At 42.5% G+C, this 17,336-nt stretch overlaps 1 protein-coding gene across 1 annotated transcript in view; it reads left to right on the plus strand.

Annotated features, from left to right (window-relative positions):
* ryr3 (ryanodine receptor 3) overlaps positions 1 to 17,336 on the plus strand; it is a gene marked incomplete at its 5' end in the record, with an annotated part of 102,176 nt that overhangs the window by 83,006 nt on the left and 1,834 nt on the right. Inside the window, 32 exon segments of the mRNA XM_079180418.1 lie at positions 113 to 280; positions 795 to 854; positions 941 to 1,075; positions 1,228 to 1,340; positions 2,444 to 2,540; positions 3,510 to 3,622; positions 3,916 to 3,967; positions 4,068 to 4,127; positions 4,293 to 4,392; positions 4,747 to 4,826; positions 5,005 to 5,081; positions 5,177 to 5,250; positions 7,012 to 7,092; positions 7,238 to 7,326; positions 7,409 to 7,537; positions 7,658 to 7,762; positions 8,137 to 8,218; positions 8,325 to 9,607; positions 9,722 to 9,774; positions 9,847 to 10,021; positions 10,145 to 10,231; positions 11,096 to 11,296; positions 11,416 to 11,546; positions 12,147 to 12,189; positions 12,909 to 13,036; positions 13,403 to 13,463; positions 13,896 to 14,042; positions 14,906 to 15,040; positions 15,572 to 15,728; positions 15,829 to 15,893; positions 16,210 to 16,310; positions 16,388 to 16,439. Coding sequence (XP_079036544.1) covers positions 113 to 280; positions 795 to 854; positions 941 to 1,075; positions 1,228 to 1,340; positions 2,444 to 2,540; positions 3,510 to 3,622; positions 3,916 to 3,967; positions 4,068 to 4,127; positions 4,293 to 4,392; positions 4,747 to 4,826; positions 5,005 to 5,081; positions 5,177 to 5,250; positions 7,012 to 7,092; positions 7,238 to 7,326; positions 7,409 to 7,537; positions 7,658 to 7,762; positions 8,137 to 8,218; positions 8,325 to 9,607; positions 9,722 to 9,774; positions 9,847 to 10,021; positions 10,145 to 10,231; positions 11,096 to 11,296; positions 11,416 to 11,546; positions 12,147 to 12,189; positions 12,909 to 13,036; positions 13,403 to 13,463; positions 13,896 to 14,042; positions 14,906 to 15,040; positions 15,572 to 15,728; positions 15,829 to 15,893; positions 16,210 to 16,310; positions 16,388 to 16,439 — 4,434 coding nt within the window.

A 17,336-nucleotide genomic window follows, 5' to 3' on the forward strand; every position in this document is an offset into this window, starting at 1 on the left:
ATACAGTACATAAAAGCATCAAGTCTCATCCGAATGCATGATTGTGAGGAAGTAACCAATGTCACTTGGTTGTGTGTCTTTTAAGATTGAATTGTCTCCTTCCTCTCTGTAGTCTGGGGGCGACCAGGAGAGGAAACACAAGCGGCGTCGAGGCGAGTACTACTCCATCCAGACCTCCCTTATCGTCGCTGCCCTGAAGAAATTGCTCCCCATCGGCCTCAACATGTGCACCCCGGGAGACCAGGAGCTCATCTCCCTCGCCAAGATACGCTACAGTCTGGTAATGCCTAGTTCACACGACTAGACCCAAGATCTCTCCTTACAATGTCCTTATATAAGTTATTTTAGGTCTCATAATTGATTCACTGATAGACAATTTTAATGGAGCCTCTATTAATCATTTGAAGCTCATTGAGTGCAACTTTCTAAATCTCCCATCAAAGATACATGTACTTTATATTAAGGCCAGAGTGGTGCCTCTTGACCAGTCTTATGTAATTGTATGGTCTTTCTTTGCATCACAGACTTCAGCTTTTATTTTATTATGTTGAGGATTATTTAGAGGGAGTTTAAAAGAATTGAGAAAGTTTTGTTGTGATGCAAATTAAAGCCCTTAACCAACAACAAATGTCTTCTTTGGTGCGGTAGACATTTAGTAAGTTATTCAAATGTTGTCCAATGTGATAGCTTTATACACAAATTAGCACTCTGTCTATTTACTTTTAAAGACTTCTACTAATAGGGTATTAACAATGCATTTCTTTCTCTGGTACGAATACCCTTTCCCTTCATAGAAAGACACAGATGATGAGGTGAAGGAGCACTTGCGTCTGAATTTCCATCTTCAGGACAAGGTGAGATGATGTTCTCCCTAGAAGATCAGTGTCAGTAATATCAGTACAACGCTGCTGTTTATTTATTGTGTGTTATTGTGTCGTAGTCTGATGACCCAGCGGTTCAGTGGCAGCTGAACTTGTACCACGACGTGGTGGTGAAGAGCGAGGAACCCGCAAACTCAGAGCACACAGTGGACCGAGTGCAGAGCATCTCAGCTGCAGTCTTCCACCTGGAGCAGGTTTGGGACCATAACAAGCAGTTCGGAAACAGATTAACTGATGATGAAGATATTAATTTGTTGCAGCAACACAGCACCAAGCATATAGCATCTTTGTCGACACAACTGGTCCCCGCTTTGCGTCTCACCGTCGCCATGTCTTCATCCCTCAGGTGGAGCAGCCTCTGAGAAATAAGAAGTGTATCAGGCAGAAGCTCCTGTCCAAACAGCGTAAGCGTGCTGTGGTGGCGTGTTTCCGCATGGCTCCACTCTACAATCTACCCAGGTGATTTACAATGTCAATAATTCAATATTGACATAAAAACCCAATTAAGACATTGCTTTATCTCAATCTAACCGGACATAACAGGCAATCACCGAGTAGTCGTCGGGAGGGGGTGGGGCATTTTATTTCTGGATTGTGTGCCCATGTGAACCCCTCATCACCCTCCCTAATGACATTCTCTCCTCTGTGTTGTTTTCTTGCATAACACTACCTCATCCTCCCTCAGATACAAAAATAATAATTACTTCCTGAATGGCTATCGGGAGGTTTGGCTGGAAAGGGCGTTCAAAGCCTCCAGCTTTGACCGCCTGTTCTCCCTGCTGACGGTAAAGTGAAACTACAGGGCGAATGCTTCATCAGTTCAATCCCCCCTTCATCCACCAGGCTGTGGACCGACCTTCTGCCTACCTGCCAGCCAATTGTTTCTGCACTGTTGATTCTGATTGGTCAGCTAGCATGAGCCCAAGAATTTTACCGAAACAATCTTATTTGGGAAAGCGGAAACACACTGCAAGCTGCAGGCCTTTGTTTCATTTCAGGTGTACAAGGAAGGATTGAAGAAAGACAGACAGAAAGAAATCTATTCAAAACAATTTTGACTTTTATTAGTTGGCTACCTGGTTTACAAAAGTATGTTTGATTACAGTAATATACAGTGTAAACGCTGTTTCATGTTATTTTGCTTCCTGCTCTTAAAGATCTGTTTTTCAAAAGTTGTGTAGTGTTACGACACACATGTGCATCTTTTTTAAATGTTTTTTTCTAATAATTACAAGAAACAGTAGTTGATGCACCTATTTGTTGGAAAACCTGCATATCTCCCCTAAAGTGTGCATGCTCCTCTAATGACTTTTACAACCTGATGGAAGGAACTGTAGTTATGCCAGAGACCAAACGTGACCAGTCAGAAGAGCCAGTGGGTCCCACATTGACCAATCACCCCCCCTGCCTGAAATGCAATTCCTGTAACCCCCCCCCCCCCCCCTTCATCTCTCCTTCCTGTCTCCTTCAAAAACTCACCAGAACCCACCCTAATGCCACTGTACCTCCCTCCCCACTACCCTCCATTCCTCCCAACCTCCCCTCACCTCCTCCCTCCCCAGGCATCGCGCTATCAACTTCTTCATCCCGGCCTATCAGAGACTTTGGATAGAGGCAGAGGAGTACTCCTTTGAGGAGAAGCTAGTTCAGGATCTGGCAGTAAGTACTGGGCTCGCCTTGCCCTTGCCCCATGTGCCCTGCGTTGGCACCCCTCTGCCAGTCCTGTCTGCCGAATGCTTCTTTAGCACTGCGTCCGTCGAGCCTTGGGAGCGCGCCCGGGTGGGGACCTCGCCCAAAGCGCCCAGGGGCGGCCCTCGCTCTAAGCGTGCAAAACCCTTCAAACAGAGATCCGTCAGGGGTCAGAGGCTGCATGACCAACTCAGGAGACACAGGGCCAGCTCCGGCGCTCACGTCTCTAGGAAAGCAGGCTATGCCTTTCTGACAGCCGTGGTAAGGAGGGCCTTTGAATAGGAGTCATTAGCTGTTTGGCTGTCAGATCTGGATCCAACCCATCAGTTGTCTTTTTCGCTGTACTCTGTAAGTCTGTAGTGTGTAAAGGTGACGTTACAGTACGTTCTGTGGCCGTGACGTCGGTGGCATGCTTTTGCGTAGTCATGTGAAGATCATATTTCATGAGATCTTTGTACGCAGATGTGCAGCAGATTCATAAAGACACTAAAACTGTGCCATTGAATGGGAATAAAGTACAGCCTTAGATACAGTTTTCTTCTACAAGTCTGTCAAGATTAGTTTGGACTCGTGGACATTTGTGTAGCCCCTCTTTGTAATGCTCCTATAGTGTCAGCGTCATTCTTCATGTTCACAGTCATATCACCAAATGGCTCACTGCTTGCTTCTGTTTGCTGTAACATGCATGAACACTGGTTTCAACGCTGTTCATCATCCACTCTTAACACTTCCTTTGCCCTGTCCTTTCCACGGATCACCAGGACATGACAAAAGTAATCCTCTGCATGCTAGTGCTCGTTGAATGTTACCGACTCTTTCCAGGGTTTTTGACAAACGTGTGAATGGGCACAATTGTCAGTAAGTTTGTGAAGAAAATGATTATTTTATTCGAGGGACGATTCGACAATGCTAACTGTTCTCACCTGTGGACTCCTGCAGAAAACCCCGATGAAAATTGTGGAGGAGGAGGAAGAGGAGGTGGCTGAGATCCAGCCAGACCCTCTCCACCAACTCATCCTCCACTTCAGCCACAACGCTCTGACAGAGAGAAGGTGAGAGAGTTAACACACTGAACATGAGTCGATGTAACGGCAAGCATGCATTTGAAATTCTGTCATATTTATTTTAAATGTGCTACTTTTAGCTTTTGAATTTCAATAAATAATGTTCCTCTTCACTCAAGAGGGACATACTGTACATATGCTTTAATCACTGAGGTTGTAGTTCTTACATTGTTTAACAAATATAATTCTATGTGCTCCTGTTGCATGTAGTATAAAATATAACAATAAAAATCATGTTTTGATGTTTGTTGCTGATACATTGGGACATCACTTCTTTTCAGTTACTTGGATGAAGATCCTTTGTATATTGCGTACGCAGACATGATGGCAAAGGTAGTGGCCTTTAAGTTATTCTTTACGTTTAAATCATTCCGGAAAGACTGATTGATTTACTGAATTTAACGACATGAATGTTGACCTTTTGTGTCTTCAGAGCTGTGCAGAGGACGACGAGGAGGAAGAAGAGGAGGAAGGGAAAGAAAAGACTTTTGAGGTATGCCCCTCATTCAGGCTGATATCCTCATAACACAGTCTGTGTTACATTCTTAAAAAAACATCTTAGTTTACCAAAACTCTGTCACCTGGAAATACTCAGAACAGGTACATTGAAGTGTATGCTAATGATGACTGCTGTGCGTGCGTATGTGTTGCTCCTCAGGAAAAAGAGATGGAAAAGCAGAAGATCCTGTATCAGCAGGCGAGGCTGCACGCCCGTGGGGCCGCGGAGATGGTGCTACAGATGAGCAGCGCCAGTAAAGGTAACGAAGAGCTGATCTGTAACCTGTCTGCTGTTTTACAAGCTCTCTTCTTTATGGGGAGCTTTAGCTCCGTTAACTTTAAATGCATTTAAAAGGTTTTTCATTGATGACAAGAATAAAATCCTGGGGTAAACTATTAATATGTATGAGACCATTTTACTGCGAAAAAGCCACAACACAAAAAAGCTAACCTTGCCATCTAAAAATATTTTTGGTACCCTGAAATGTATCCTTTGCCATTGGCACACAGACGCTTTGATCTGCTGCTGGGATTTATCCTTCATTATCAGTCAAACCTGCTTCTGTCCTCCATGTTTGTTGACTTGCAGCTTGTATCTTACTCTTTCTAATCAGGACGTCTGGGCCCCATGGTGACCTGCACCCTCAAACTAGGAATCTCCATCTTAAACGGAGGCAATGTGCACGTTCAGCAGGTCAGATTATGCAGCTGAAATATCCAACTATATTCATCTTTCTGTCCTATTTCCTGTTTCATTCTTATTCTTCTGTCCAACCATCAACATTTACACCCACAACATATTCAGAAACCACACTGCAGTAGCACTTGTTTTCCACAGTAGGATGTTTAATGCGTTTCCTCTCTAATCCCAGAAAATGCTTAATTACCTGAAAGAGAAAAGAGATGCAGGCTTTTTCAAGAGTCTCTCAGGACTGATGCAGTCTTGCAGGTACTATACTGTTGTGTTTTCTATGCCGCAAAAATGTATTTCTGTGCTTACATCAAGTGCTTCTGTTTAACTTTTGGGTTTTCCTTTATGCCCAGTGTTTTGGACTTGAATGCATTTGAGAGGCAGAACAAAGCAGAAGGACTCGGCATGGCGACAGAGGAAGGTTCAAGTAAGTTAAGAGTTGTCTTTCTCGACGGGCAATTTGATTCTACCCGTTTTCCCCGCCTCAGTCTTCCGAGAATCACATTTTTGACATCGGTTTCTTGTGAAGTCAGGTAGATCCCTATGTTTTTACTCTTGACCACAACGCACCTTATCTTTTCCCCTTCACTAAACTAATGCTGAACCATGACAACTGCATAACATAGGTGTCCATGAATGTCCATTATGAAATGCTGTTCCTAATTAGTAGTTTCTGTATGGCCCTTGTAGATTAAACAGTCAAAATGGCATTGCTACCAATGGGAATTTTGATTTATACAAATAGTTTGATGCTTGCGCTACAGTCGACAGTGTGTTGTCTTCTACGTCTACTTTTGCAGTAAAACAAGCAGGAGTTTTAGATATATTATGGGACTGTGTAGTATAAAGCCTATTTCTGTTTACCTTTTTATGATTATATTAAATCATGTATGTATGCTGTCATGTGTTTCACAGCAGTGGGCTGATAACAGAACAGAGTCCGGCATTAAAAACAAATCTCTCCCCAGCTTTTAACAAACACTCTTCGCTTTGACGCTTCTCCCATCAAACGATGTTCGTCCTTTCATCATTCTGTCCTCTGCCCGACATTTCCACCGAGTTCTGTGTTTTAACAATTCAGTGTTACTACTCGTGTCACTGTTACGAATTTTTCGCCATGACTAAATTCTTATTTAGTCCTCATCTTGGATACAACATAGACACAACCCAGGCCTATGACCCCCCTCCCAGTCTAAAACTATTATTTTTAACTGCATGACTTTGTTTTTCACTCGTAGACGATATATTCATAATTCTTTGTATTGTAATTCAATGTCCTCTCTTTTTGATTATGTCTTCGTGTATTGTTTGTCTCCTTCCTGTCATTTAAAAAAAAAAAAAAAAAAACATCGATGGCAGCCAACTCTCAGCGGGGTAAATAGCAAATTTAGATCGTCTTGATGTGGCTCTGCTTCCACCCTGAATGTCTCCTCCATATCTGTGGTTCATACTTCCTGCTTTATTATTCTCTCCCTCCCCCAGATGTCTGTAGGGACACACTGCATGCAGAGTGTACACAGAAAGGGGATCTTCCAAGAATCCATTGCTTGTCCTTTTGTGTGTTCTTTGTTCCCATTCCTTTAATGTAGCTGTGCAAATCCTATTACTGATGCTCAAAGCTGTTCTGAGGCTATCAGTGCCACATCTCAAGGGTTTGAGTGAGGGTTTGTGGACTCTTCCACAGCCTATAAGCAAAACTTTTGTCTTGCTTTGGATTTTGGGCGTATTTCACAAAGCTGGTTTCCATACAGATGTCGAACTTTCACATGGTCGTATCTGCTCACAGAAATGTATTAGTGCTCATTTTGTTTAGCTGACTGGATTATCCGGTTGATCTTTTAAGTAACTGATGTAACCACGTCTGTCCACTGCTCTTTTCTCAAAGCCCGCCAACATGTGAAAGTTGTCAGGCTTCCTCCAGCTTATGGAAATGTCCAAGTGTTTCATTGTTGTTTAATGTAAGAGCATTTTTTTTACAAAAAGTACTTTGGATTCAGTTTTAAACTTGCAATCTAAAGGCCCTGGACTTCAATTATGTATTAAACATAAAAATCTGTCCTGCTTGCCTCATATTAATTGCGTCTGAAGGGATTTTACATATTATTAAGCCTTGTTATGTTGAATATATAAACACTTATATTACTTTTTGTAGGGTCATAGTTGTCACTAAGATCTCTTTTCTTCTAAGGTTCCAAGGTGCTACAGAATGATGAATTTACTAAAGATCTGTTCCGGTTTTTGCAACTTCTGTGCGAGGGGCACAATGGAGGTGAGCTCGCACTTATGGTTATTTTAAAGTCACGCGTCTTCATCGAAAAAACTGGAGCATTGTTGTGTCTGTATAACTTGTTTCTGCACTGCACCGCGATGGCACAGAGGAAGGACACGGATGAGAACATGTTTCTTTCTCTCAGATTTCCAGAACTTCCTGAGAACCCAAACTGGAAACACAACCACAGTCAACATCATTATCAGCACGGTGGACTATCTGCTACGTCTTCAGGTTTGTATGAAGCAGCAAATGTTCACTCACTATTACTTGCGCCCTTATTTTCATTGTCTACCAACGTGATCCTGCTCTCTAGGAATCCATCAGTGACTTCTACTGGTACTACTCTGGCAAAGATGTCATTGATGATCCGGGAAGATTCAACTTCTCCAAAGCTTTATCCGTTGCCAAGCAGATATTCAACTCACTGACTGAGTATATTCAGGTCAGAAGCTGATCCCTCGGTCAACACTTATTAAATCCACAATGTAAAGATTGAAATGACCTTTTCAAATATTGCATCATGTGTTTTTTTCCTTTCTTTCCCATCATCTCTTTCCTACAGGGCCCTTGTATTGGGAACCAGCAGAGTTTAGCTCACAGCAGGCTTTGGGATGCAGTTGTTGGCTTCTTGCATGTATTCGCCAACATGCAAATGAAGCTGTCTCAGGTACAATACACCTTGTAATTCTTCTACTTGAAAAGCATCTCCTTATACAAAAAAAAAAATAGTTCAGCATGAGAAGATACAACTAAAACAAGCACATCTTTTGTTCAATAGAAGTACTCTCTTCCTTCATCCTCCTTTTATCATCTTGTGACCCCAAACATTTATCTCACTTCTCAATATTTCTCTATAGTTAGTCATTTGATACATTTTACACAACTTCTATTGGGCTTCTTTAATGATTATCTTGTAGTAAAGTCATTAAAAATACATTACTGAGGTGAACATTTGGAGTCTAAACATCTTTGTTTTGTTCTTCCTTTGGGAAAACTCCACCAGAGTCAAGCGTTAACAGATAGGCTCTAATCTCTTTGTAGGACGCCAGTCAGATTGAGCTGTTGAAGCAGCTGATGGATTTACAGAAGGACATGATCGTCATGTTGCTGTCTCTGCTAGAGGGTAAGAGCCTGACGCCGTCAAAGAAATGAGCAAGAACACAAACGCGTCAATACAGGTCAATCACGCGTCTGTCGTACATAATGCATTGTGTTTTCTGCGTAATTAGGTAATGTGGTGAACGGAACAATTGGAAAGCAGATGGTGGACACCCTGGTGGAGTCTTCCAGCAATGTGGAGATGATCCTCAAGTTCTTCGATATGTTCCTCAAGCTGAAGGACCTGACGTCCTCTGACAGCTTCAGAGAGTATGACCCTGAGTGCAAAGGCATTATTTCGAAGAAGGAGTTCCAGAAGTCAATGGAGAGCCAGATGCAGTACAGCCAGTCTGAGATTGAATTCCTGCTCTCGTGTGCAGAGGCCGACGAGAATGACATGTTCAATTACAAGGAGTTTGTGGAGCGGTTCCACGAGCCGGCCAAAGACATCGGCTTCAACGTGGCAGTGCTGCTGACCAACCTGTCTGAACACATGCCGCACGACTCCAGACTCGCCACCTTCTTAGACCTGGCAGCGAGTGTGCTGAGCTACTTTGAGCCTTATCTGGGTCGGATTGAAATCATGGGCAGTGCGAAGCGGATAGAGAGGGTGTATTTCGAGATCAGCGAGTCGAGCCGTGATCAGTGGGAGAAGCCGCAGGTCAAAGAGTCCAAGCGCCAGTTCATCTTTGACGTGGTCAACGAGGGCACGGAGAGCGAGAAGATGGAGATGTTTGTGAATTTCTGCGAGGACACCATTTTTGAGATGCAGCTGGCCTCGCAGATCTCCGAGCCAGATGTGGTTGAGCAGCCTGAGGAGGAGGAAGAGGAAGAGGCTCACAGTATCCTGGACGAGCTGGAGAGAGAGGAAGAGGGCGCCCTGGAGTCTGCCTCAGCCTTCACCACTGCATGCCGCTCAGTCAAGAAGAAGATCGGCCATGTCCGCCAAATGTTTTCTGTTAAAAACGTACGCAAGCGGTTCAAGAAAATCAAGAAGCTGAGCATCAAGGAGATTATTACCGGCTTCTTCTCCTTCTTCTGGATGCTCTTCATCGGCTTCTTCAAGGGAATCTACGGCCTCATCTTTGGGTTCTTCCACGTCATCTGGTCCTCCATGTTTGGCGGTGGCCTGGTTGAGGGCGCCAAGAACATAAAGGTGACGGACATCCTCGGAAACATGCCCGACCCGACCCAGTTCGGTATCCACGGAGACGTGATGGAAGGAGAGAAAGTGGAGGCCATAGAGACGTCCGGGAGATTAGATACAGCCATGGCACCGGCAGGCGACTTGGAGGTCGATGCAATGTTGGATATACTGTCGAATCCCAAGAAGGAAGGAGGAAAACACGTGGAGCCGGGCCTGGGTGATGTTTCTGAGTTGAGCGCAGAGATCTCCACTGCTGACCACAAGAAGGTTTGCAGTCTTCATCCGTGTGATGAAATGATTTGAAACCCTGTCGATGTCTGCTTTTCATTATCACTTCCTTTCAGTCGTCCAGCTGATGAAAACATAATTGTCCCGTTACAGAAAGCTGCTGCCAAGCCCGTCGAAATGCCCGAGAGCGAACCGGAGAAAGCAGAGTGAGTAAAATGAAGTGTGAGGAAAATGAATTGTCGTCATATAAAATAAAACAAACTGTTTTTTGAATACAGCACGGAGAACCAGGAAAAGGAGGATAAGCCAAAGAAGGAGGAGGAGGAGGAGGAGCCCAAGGAGCCGGTGGCGGAGGAGAAGCCCAAGACCAGATCGAGTCATCATAAAGAGGCTGCGCCCGCCTTCATGTTGAGTATCTTTGCTGTCCTGGAGGTCTATCTGACCAAGCTGCTGGTGAGCTCTTCTTATACTTTCTTTTAAATAGTATCAAAATGCCTTGTTCCTCGGTATTGTTTTTTTTTTCTAAAATGTGCATCGGCGAATTACAAAGCAGTTAATCAAACCTTTTCCCTCCAGAACTTCCTGGCCCGTAACTTCTACACCCTGCGTTTCCTGGCTCTGTTTGTGTGTTTTGCCATCAACTTCATTCTCCTCTTCTACAAGGTAACTCAAGTCAAGTTTCCATCCAAATGTAGTGCAAATGTCAACTGAATTTCCAGAAAATTGTAGAAGAAAATGCAAAGTATTTCCCTCTACTACTGTTTAGTAGTACGAGTTTGATGCATAGAGATGAACAGTTGGTGCTGTTAAACCTTTTTAGAAGAAGAGGGAGCAACAGGAGGACCTAATTAATTAAAAGAGCACCGGCCAAATGCGAAATCAATGGAAAACCATGTAGAAAATGCAGAAATCTGGCATTTATCTTCAGTCCACACAGATCTAATGTTTTCATTTGCTGCCATTTGTAGTCTTTTTAGAGGAACGTAAGCTTGAATGTCATTCTCTAAGTCTCTTTCCATTGCATTGCACTCTCTCAATCTACTGTTGTAAAAACTTGTTGTGTTTCTACACAACCTTTTTTACTCAACAAAAGAAGCCAAACTTCTCAAATGTCCAATGTTGTCTTAACGCAATCAAATGTACAAGAACTAAATCATATAAAATTGGAAATTCTATCAGAGAAAGTCACATGACGAGACAACTCTTTCATAATCCTCATTCCATACAAACATGCATGCTGATATTATGCTTAAGCAGTCTGATTTAGCTGAAATGGGTATTTTCTCTTCATTGCTGTGCTTTGGGGATACAAAACATATCCCTCGACCAAAACTAAAAAAACAAATATGTAGTGGGAAGAAAAGTCAACGAGATCTTACAGAAATACATGAAATGACCACGACCTGCTAACAGTGCATTGGTGGTGGCACCTAATGTGTTGATATTACACATCAGCACCACGAAAAAACAAAATACAAGGACGCTGATCATTCATTGTACATGTGGTGTATACTCTTTGCTTTTTAGGTCACTGGTGAAGCTGATGAAGAAGTAGATGAGGACAAAACGTGGGATGGCGAGGAGGATGATGGTGCGAACACATTCTTCGACATGGATGAGTTTGTGCTGCAGGAGAGCAGCGGCTACATGTTACCAACCCTGCGCTTCCTGGCTGTATTCCACACCGTCATCTCATTTGTGTGTCTGTTCGGTTACTACTGTCTGAAGGTAGGTGCATATTTACGATACTATTACGACTTCACCGAGGCGATAACGTTTTACTTGCAGATCATTCCTGTGTGTAAGCTACAGTGTTAGTTACCCATCTTAATATTTTTTGCCACAAGGTTCCTTTGGTGGTGTTCAAGAGGGAGAAAGAGATCGCCAGGAAGCTTGAATTTGATGGCCTCTACATCACCGAACAGCCGGGCGACGATGACATCAAGGGCCAGTGGGATCGACTCGTCATCAACACACCGTGAGCCTCGTTTACGTCTGGCATCAACAGTAGTCTCCAATCTGGATCCTCTTGATGATTTATATGGATTATCACACAGAACTAGGGATGAGTACCGAGCTCTGTACTTTTAAAGCCCTTTGAGAGCCCAGAGCCCAGAGCCCAGAGCCCAGAGCCCAGAGCCCAGAGCCCAGAGCCCAGAGCCCAGAGCCCAGAGCCCAGAGCCCAGAGCCCAGAGCCCAGAGCCCAGAGCCCAGAGCCCAGAGCCCAGAGCCCAGAGCCCAGAGCCCAGAGCCCAGAGCGGGAAACACTTTGAAACTCGACGCAGACAATGCTCGCTGCAGTATTTGTAATGCAAAATGCAAAGCTGACCAGTTCCAGATTAGAGGATAGTCGGAATTATTAGACGATTAATCGCTAAGTTAACTAATCAAGCATTCATCGTTGTTGATACATTTCTTATCAGTCATTCAACAACAATCAATAATGAAGATAATGATCATTCCTAGCTCACACATTTTGGATGCAGTTCAGTATAAATCATACTTTGGGAGGGAATTGAATAGTTTTATTGAACTATTGTATTACACAGCTGAGTCTAACTTCTACTCTCTATTACAGGTCTTTCCCCAGCAACTACTGGGACAAGTTCATCAAGCGCAAGGTGAGAATATTAAAGAAGAATTAAAATGTGACTGATTTTATTCCTTTATAAGGGCCTTAATGGCAACTTGCCATCATATATCACGTCCTTATTCAATTTAAATTGGTGTTATTGTCATTATTTGACTTGTTCAAGTGATTGGCTAAAGCTTTAACACTTACTTTGGAAACTTTTAGTTTGTGTGCTGCACACATTAAATTAAACACACTTTTACCTGCAGGTCAACTTAAAACCATGATTACAAACTCCTCCGCCTTTGAATGTAATCGTTTTTTAACTGTGTCTGTCGTTGTCTGGTTGTTTGTTTTCAACGCATTTTGTTCTGTTTTAATTGTCCTCTCGACATCATGAAAATGAGGGCATGCCCTCAGAGATTCCTCGAGATTTAAATATATGAATGATTGGATGTGTAGTAATATTGTATCTGTCAATCTGGATTCCTCGGGAGTCACCTCGTGAGGGGTCCTTGACATTTTTCATCTTTAGCCCACCTGTTGTTATAGATAACTTTTCTTCCAGGAATCCATATTAGAAGATTGTTGTTGTAATGCAGTTTTCAGTAGTTAACATGTTATGTGAGGATAATGTTGATTTGCATTATACAGACTCTGGAGCGTCCTGCGTTGCTGCATCGTCTCTAAAACAGACTTGTACTCCTTTCTCTCAGTTTGATGTTAAGTGAACCGAGCTGATCTCGTATATGTCTCTGAAATGTGTAGGTGATCAACAAATACGGTGACCTTTATGGAGCGGAGCGCATCGCTGAGCTCCTCGGCCTGGATAAGAGTGCTCTGGATTTCGACCCCACAGTGGAGACGGTAGAGAAGGAAGCTTCCCTGCTCTCCTGGTGAGAACTCAACCCTTTCACAGCCAATGAAAATAAACAGCAGTTTCTTTGACTTCAGGGGTCGTTAAGATTGTACTCAAAGGGCTTTTAGATTAGGCCTCGACTCGAGCATGAACGTTTGAACATTACCTGGCGTTAACGGTGTGTGGTGCTGTCGGATGGATTCAGGTCTAAAGTTTAACCTTAAAAAAACCATTATCTTCACATTTTTAATGATAATTAGCAGGACATGGATAGAACGATTAATATTCCCCTTAATCAGAATGAAAGGGATTCATAGAAAACCTTAATAACACTTTAAGCTCGCAGGTGTGCTATACAGCAACGCCACTAATGTGATTCAACATTTTGTTTTCTCGTTGGCAGGCTGAGCTCCATTGATACAAAGTACCACATCTGGAAGATGGGCGTGGTTCTGACTGACAATGTAAGTTTATTTAATGTGTACTAAAAGCAATTTGTATTCCCAGCACTGTGGGGGAAGTCAAATATAATGTTGGACTTGTGATCACAGGGTTCTCTGGCTATTAAAGCTATTTGTGTAATGAATTTAATTATTTTAATTAGATTAGATTAGATATTTCTTTCTTTTTTTTATTCAACATACTTTTTTTTTTTTCATAGGTAACATGAAAGCAGACAAAGTATAGCCTTACAGATAAGAAAATGCCAACGGTTAAGTTTATAAAAAATAAGGTTAACAATAATGCATCTACATATGTTGCAATAGTATGCCGAACTTTAAAATAACATGTTGTACATGCTTGAAGACAAATACGCAGAGCAATACAACGATCTTTTAAATATTCGTAAGACCCATCCTTTGTCACTAATGAATGGCCTTTTTGTGTTCCTGCAGTACTTCCTGTATCTGATCTGGTATGCCATCATGTCCATTTTCGGACACTTCAACAACTTCTTCTTCGCTGCCCATCTGCTGGACATCGCCATGAGCGTCAAGACCCTTCGCACCATCCTGTCTTCCGTTACCCACAACGGCAAGCAGGTACGTATCTCCACCAGCAGAGGGAGCCAGAGCACAGATAAGAACAGCAGCATGAACCACTCATGTGCCAGAGCAGCATTTTCTTATCTTCCCTTTCTCCAGGTTTTTCTACTCGGATCTAAACCTTAAAATGAAGGAAAATCTTTACAGGGTTTTTAATTGATAAGAGTTAAGGGATGTGGTTTGCAGCCTAGTTCTCAGTAATCTAGTAAAGCGCAGTTACACCTCGTATTTTAACCAGTTTTTAGACAAATGAAAGATGAGATAGAATTTGATTTACTTCTCACTGTGATTTGAAAGTGTGTGAAAAACTTCATAGCAAACAAGCTGGGAAGTCTGAACAGTTGAATGGCTAAATAGCTTGCTAAAAGTAATGCTTAAACAACTCAAATAATTAGGTAAATTACAGTGGATAAAGTGTTGAAATACTGAGCTAAAAGTAATCAATCTACTACTATTGGGTAATAGGCTAAAAGAGCTAAAAGTAATGGAATAAGGGTTTATATTATCTTCATTTTCTTTCTCAAAGTAAATGCATCAGGCGTTATCTACATATAAGTGCAGTTTTGTTCAGAGAGAAGGTATGTAGTAATGTGAATTTGATTTACTGAATTGCTGAAGGTCTCTGAATACTTATGAAAGCCTCCCAAAAATCCTCAATTCAGCGGCCGAGGCCTAAGAGTATTCCAGTTCTTTTATGCTCCACTTCCTCTGTTAAAGAAAGCTGCTCTGACCTTGACATGTTAATTCAGTTCTCTGACATAAGCCCCCCCTCAACTCTCAGCTCAAATGATTACTGGGAATAAATAAAGGTTTAAATGTTACAATGACTGCATGCACTTCACTGTGTTTTCTCCTGCTAGCTTATGCTGACCGTGGGTTTGCTGGCCGTGGTCGTCTATCTGTACACCGTGGTGGCCTTCAACTTCTTCAGGAAGTTCTACAATAAGAGCGAGGATGAAGACGAGCCCGACATGAAGTGTGACGACATGATGACGGTATATCTTCATTTAGGAAAACATTTTCAAAAGAGAAAATGACTTTCCATGTCTGCAGCCTTCAGCAATCGCAAATGATCGGAGATAACTTTTATTTTGTTTGAATCGGAACATTTTTGCCTGCTGGCCTTCATTTTGCTATGAAAGCAGGAGGTGACGACTCGACTATTTTTCTTTAGTGAACTTTGCCTTACATTACAAATGATTGAATACATAACTGGTGAATTAAATGTATTTTCTCCCTCTAAAGGAACAGTATATATTCATTTTCGTAACCTTTTATTCGACATATCTTTTGATTCTTCGAGCTTTATGCTTCTTATTATCGTCCAGCAATAGATGATGTTCAGTTTCCAGTCGCAGACTGAATCCTCAGTAACGTCGTGCAATGAATTGAGTTTTTGTCTGAAGTGAAGGACGAAAATGAAAGCCACCACAGAAGAAGACACAACTGCCTTTCAACACTCTATTCAAGAGTTCATCTTAAAAAGAGAAGCTCAAAGTGACTTTCCCTTCTCTTTCTATTGGCAGTGCTATTTGTTCCACATGTATGTGGGCGTGAGAGCTGGTGGCGGTATTGGAGACGAGTTGGAGGACCCAGCTGGAGACGCCTATGAGCTCTACCGCATCCTGTTTGACATCACCTTCTTCTTCTTTGTCATTGTCATCCTGCTGGCCATCATTCAGGGTACACACTCGCTATCATTGTCCTGTCGTGTATCTGTGTTCTGCACCTACACATGTGTTCTAAGTCATGCTCAACAGCCAACTGTTGCACCCTCCTTCAGGTTTGATCATTGATGCCTTTGGTGAGCTAAGAGACCAGCAGGAGCAGGTGAAGGAGGACATGGAGGTGAGACGCGGCCAGAAACTGTGTGTGTGTGTGTGTGTGTGTGTGTGTGTGTTAGGAGGAAACAATTCAGCCACCAAATGTTTTTCATTTAGTCATATGCAGATACATGGATGTGGAGGGAAATACTGATACGAAGAGTGCTTTCACACTTGTTTCAAACAAACCCAGCCTGGTGCATTTGCCGCGTTCATTTTGGGCTGATGTGAAAACGTCAACCGACAGAGATGATGCAGATATTTTGAATAAGAGAATGTACGAGTTGACGTTCTGTGGCCCTGTGTCAAAATGTAAACCTCCCCTCTTATTCCTCTTTCAGACCAAATGCTTCATCTGCGGCATAGGGAATGACTACTTTGACCGGACGCCTCACGGGTTTGAAACCCACACCTTACAGGAGCACAACCTAGCTAACTACCTGTGAGTGCAGCAACAGATCCAAGTCAATGCGTATCCCTGATCTACAGTATGATTGAACGTGTTCCTCCCGTGTGCAGGTTCTTCCTGATGTACCTGATTAACAAGGACGAGACTGAACACACGGGTCAGGTACGTGGCGAGTTTCCGAGCCTTTGTTTATGCTTCACTTCTCTACAGCGTGTTCCTCTGTGAGATATCGCGTCCGATCAATCTGAAGACCAGAGGAAGGTTACAGTAACTTCAGTAGGCTTTCCTTGTGCAACATTTCAACCCACTTGTGATGTTGCGTAAGTGCAGCTCAGCAGGAGGAAGAAGCGATGCGTGGGTTCACTTTGCCACTGACTTTTTTTTTCATATTAACTTGTTATTGTAGTGCACCTGAGATTAAAGTTGTTTTTATTTGATCTGCATCTTGTTGCAGAAGTATTCAGCTGCCTGTAGAGAATCTTAGTTTTTTCTGCAAAACAATAAAGGCTGGCCTTATGGATCACTCAGTTTAGGCCTTAATACAAATAATACTTACTGTAAGAAGATACTATATAGTACATTAATGCATTATCACATATTATGTATGTAGCCTTTTTTTTTTTTTATCCCCGGGCCCGTTCCACCAAATTTGCAACATTCAAGCTGTGATTTGCAATATTAGATTTCCTGTTGCTCCTTTGAACATGTGTCACTAATCAAAACAAATGCAGTGCTTGTATCCCACGCATGAGCATGCAAGAGCCCTGCAGCATTCGGGTATGAATCTGCCACGTCAACAATGATTTGTGACACATCACTCTGTCACGATTTGCATGGAAACTAGACTTTTTTTCGACATACTACAATAATATGACTTTTTTCAGACAGGGTCTTATGAATATTTTCAACATGCCATACTTAACTGACTTTTTCAGCAATTTTTCGACACCTCAACACCCCAAATTACTTGTAAAAGGAATGTCCACCCCCTTTTTTCAACATACTATACTAAGACTTTTTTTTTTTTAATTCCGACATACTATACGATGACTCTTTTCA

Source organism: Pholis gunnellus (assembly GCF_910591455.1).
Source record: "Pholis gunnellus genome assembly, chromosome: 19".
Classification (NCBI taxonomy): domain Eukaryota; kingdom Metazoa; phylum Chordata; class Actinopteri; order Perciformes; family Pholidae; genus Pholis; species Pholis gunnellus.